At 32.7% G+C, this 3,772-nt stretch overlaps 1 protein-coding gene across 1 annotated transcript in view; it reads right to left on the reverse strand.

Annotated features, from left to right (window-relative positions):
- Positions 1-2,056, reverse strand: part of LOC108380103 (uncharacterized) — a gene marked incomplete at its 3' end in the record, with an annotated part of 8,412 nt that extends 6,356 nt beyond the window's left edge. Inside the window, exons 1-2 of the mRNA XM_017636471.1 lie at positions 1,700-2,056; positions 679-1,356 (exon numbers count right to left, since the gene is read on the reverse strand). Of these exons, the coding sequence (XP_017491960.1) occupies positions 679-1,356; positions 1,700-1,918 (897 nt within the window). The remainder of the gene's footprint in view (positions 1-678; positions 1,357-1,699) is intronic.
- Positions 2,057-3,772: the final 1,716 nt, after the last annotated feature.

Here is a 3,772-nt window from a genome sequence, read left to right on the forward strand (position 1 = left end):
TTTTTTTTTCTTTGAATGTGGAAGTGAAGGCCAAAGAATGTCTTTGGTTCGTAGAGTTATGGATGTTTGTGACAACTCCCGCTGAATGTGAAATTTGCAATTTCATTTGTGGCAAAAGCTGATCTTACTCTGTTATATATTTTATTTTTAGCGCAGTGCGCTTAAAAGTGGATTATGCGATTAATCAATTAATATGAGTTATAATAATTAATATGAGTTATAATAACAATACTTTGAAAAAATGGTAGAATAATAAATGTATTAATTGCGCGACCCTATTGGGAAATATGTTACATAATACAAATATTTTTTAAAAGTGTGAATATTTTTAAAGAAAATTTTTTGCATGTCACTATCATTGGTGATTGGTGATTGGTGTTATTTATTATTACCCTGAAATGAATTCGTGTTTGGTTTTAAAAACTAATTTAAAACAAGATCTCATTTTTTAAATAAATAATTTTTTAAGCCGATTTCATGAATTTTATTTAAAAAAACATTGGCGAAAAACGCAAAGGAAACTGTTAATATTACTAGCCAAAGGCTTAGAAAACAACATCTTTTTTTAAAGGTGCCTACTACATATATGTTTTAGCCCAAATTTGGAAAAATTAAAAATGCTTTTATATTTATAAGAAATACAAATTTACGCCTTATTGTTAAGTTAAAAAAAATCACCAGTTTTAATTTTGCGCTTTTGGTGGATATGCCCATATGTAACATATGTATACCTATATTTTGTAATTTAATTACCTTTTGGGTTGTCGTTATGTCGTCTTTATTTTCTATATTAAATTGCGGCTCGTTCATTACGTCTGTTTCGCAAACCTTTGTGTGCTTAGGCGGCGAAATAGAGAATACAGAGTGTGATGTAGTACGTCTGTGTTTCAAACCTGGTAAGGCAGAAACGGCAGCTATGGAGGATGTAACACTATAAAGCTGTGTTTCAATTTGGCTCAACAAGCTGTATTGATTTAATTCCACAGCCGACAAACAAATGATAAGCGCTGTTGAGTACACTTCATTTCGCAGGAAAGCATTTTCTTTGTAATATGCATTCAATAGTTCGTTTTCTGCTACTAGCAACTGAAGACAAACACTCAAACAATTTGCCTTAAGATTACGTCGTACCCAAGAATCAAAAAACCATTTATAATCTTGTACAGTAAATAATGAATCTTGCTGATGCTTTTTATTTGACAAAGCAGATAGTTCCGAGAAATCCGTTGGCAGGGAATCACGAATCTGTGCTGATCGGCAAACCCACTCAAAATCATCCATCAGTTTTTTCAAGCCATCTAATTTATATAAGGAATCTTTTTCTCTAGGCAAGTCAGCGGGCGAGAAATTCTTTGGCTTAAAGTGTAATAAAAATATGTATTATATATAAAAATTAAATTGCAAATACTATTTGATGGATAATAGTCGGTTGTGTATATTTGTATGTATATGTATATGTTTATTCCAAGGTTTATAAACCTTGTACATACATACTATGTATGCATGTACATACATATTTATATAGAAAAGATCTATATTTTACTTGGAGCCACTCTCGATTACGTACAAATAGTCCGTACATACATTTTTGAAGGGTAGTTCAATATTACTACGCCCCAAACACTAATGGTTGAAAATATCTCATTGTTTGTTTATGAAACATTTCCAGCATTCCATTGAACTCGATGTTACAACTCACCATCACAGCATCTTCCGGAGTTAAGCGCAATCCATGACGCAATATCTCCACCGTGGTTGTTGTTATGTTGTCATAGGATGAATTTGTTTTTTCACCAGCTAGTTTCTCGGAAACTGCAAAGCCATTATGGAACCAAAGTCCACATGCCTTTTTCAAATTTGCGAGCAAAACAGGCAAATCACTTTCGGCATTAGCACCGACTTCATCAAAATCCGACATATTTTTTTTAGGTTTCTGTAAACACCTTCATAGCAAAATTAATTTTTTGTTTTATAAACGCAATTAACTAGTGTTTTTGTGTTGCACATAGAGATTTAAGGATGTAATCGATTATTTTCAACCATATTTAATCGGCGCAGATTGAACATTAAAGGCCGTTTATATACGACTTTTCTTGCTTAGCTTGACAGTACGAACTTTAGGACCCCTTTCAGAATGTACTTTTCCCCTCTCTTCTTACCACCTTCGCCAACGAACCGAGCAGACTTGAAAGCAAGACTTGACGTGATAGCGAGAAGTGTAGAAAGTATGATGCAAAAAGAAGGTAGTTTCATTTTAAAGTTTCTGCAGTTTCATAAATTGTAAAAAATTATGAGTTACCTACCCACATTGATGGCAATCGAATAATACATTAGAGGATTTAATGTTGTGCGAGGGAAATTTTCGGTTATTTGTACAATGATTTCTTGGTGTGGAACGGAGGGGGAAGTGGTATCTCACATAAAACTCATTAGAAAGAGCACAGTATAAACTTTAAGTCCCTTCGCACTCGGGGGCCCATTTCATAATGGGATAAAATTAGAATATTCGCAAAGAAAAATTAAACTCATGTTAGGCCATCAGCAGTATTTTTGTAAATATTTATGTATATATATTTTATAGCAGCACTACATCTTTATACGAGAGTTCAAAACCTTACAAGTTGCACGGCATTATTTTAATTCGATCTCCTTCCTCATCCACGAGTAAAGCTACGTCTTTCCGAGATTTAAAAATATTTTGCGTCAGCAGTTTGTCATCAAACTGCATTAGATCGTATTTCGTACTCAATCTTCGGAAAAGCAAAAACTTTATTTTTGAACCTTTGAACAGGTGTATAGAATTCTTGCAGTTTGGAAATGCGCATGATTTTAGTTAAATGTCATAAAATTTTTCAAAGTCAAGTGCCGACAACAACGAATGTTAATAAATAAAACTACTTTCTGTTTTTGTATAATGGTAGAAAGTACGCTACAATGAACGCTTTGAAAGTTTTGAGTTCTCCCTTCGCTCAATATTTTGTTTGTATAAAGTACTGTTGGGAAGTATTGAGTACTTTTGAGGATCAAGTTCTTTGGTATCGATACTTTTAAAGATCGATTATTTTTGAGAGTACGAAGTACTATATTTAAAAATACACTTGTTGTTAACATTTCAATGCTTAGTGTAGAAATCTCACAAGCTGGCAGCACTTTATTCAAATTAGTATTGTAGTTGAAAACTACTGAAATTTCACATTGAGTACAATCATTTCTGAATACCGGTAAATGTAAATAAAACACCGTACTTTTAAGTATCTATTCGACACTTATACTGAGTACATTGAATNGTATTGTAGTTGAAAACTACTGAAATTTCACATTGAGTACAATCATTTCTGAATACCGGTAAATGTAAATAAAACACCGTACTTTTAAGTATCTATTCGACACTTATACTGAGTACATTGAATCGTTCCTGAGAACAGAGTATTTTTGAGTACTGACTACTTTCGAGTTCTTTGGAGTACTCAGCATCGATACTTTTAAAAATCGAGTGCGGTCGAGCCTTGCGAGACTCGAATTCTGAGTACTTTTGGTATCGATCCTAATTAATTTTATATCAAAAATCACATCATTAGTTAAATAAAAAGTTCCTAATACACAATTTTAATTTTTATTGGTAGATAATTTCCAGATTTGGTAGACTTTTTAGAAGTGGATGGCAAGTATTTGTTTTATAGTGGCAACCCTGGTTAAAAATAGAGGTGAAAGTTTTCTATTACTTATCGATTAACGAGTACTTGCGAAATGGGGCCGTTTCGATGTCATTTAT

Source organism: Rhagoletis zephyria, unplaced genomic scaffold (assembly GCF_001687245.7).
Source record: "Rhagoletis zephyria isolate East Lansing unplaced genomic scaffold, Rhagoletis_zephyria_1.1 Rzeph_scaffold_18254, whole genome shotgun sequence".
NCBI lineage: Eukaryota > Metazoa > Arthropoda > Insecta > Diptera > Tephritidae > Rhagoletis > Rhagoletis zephyria.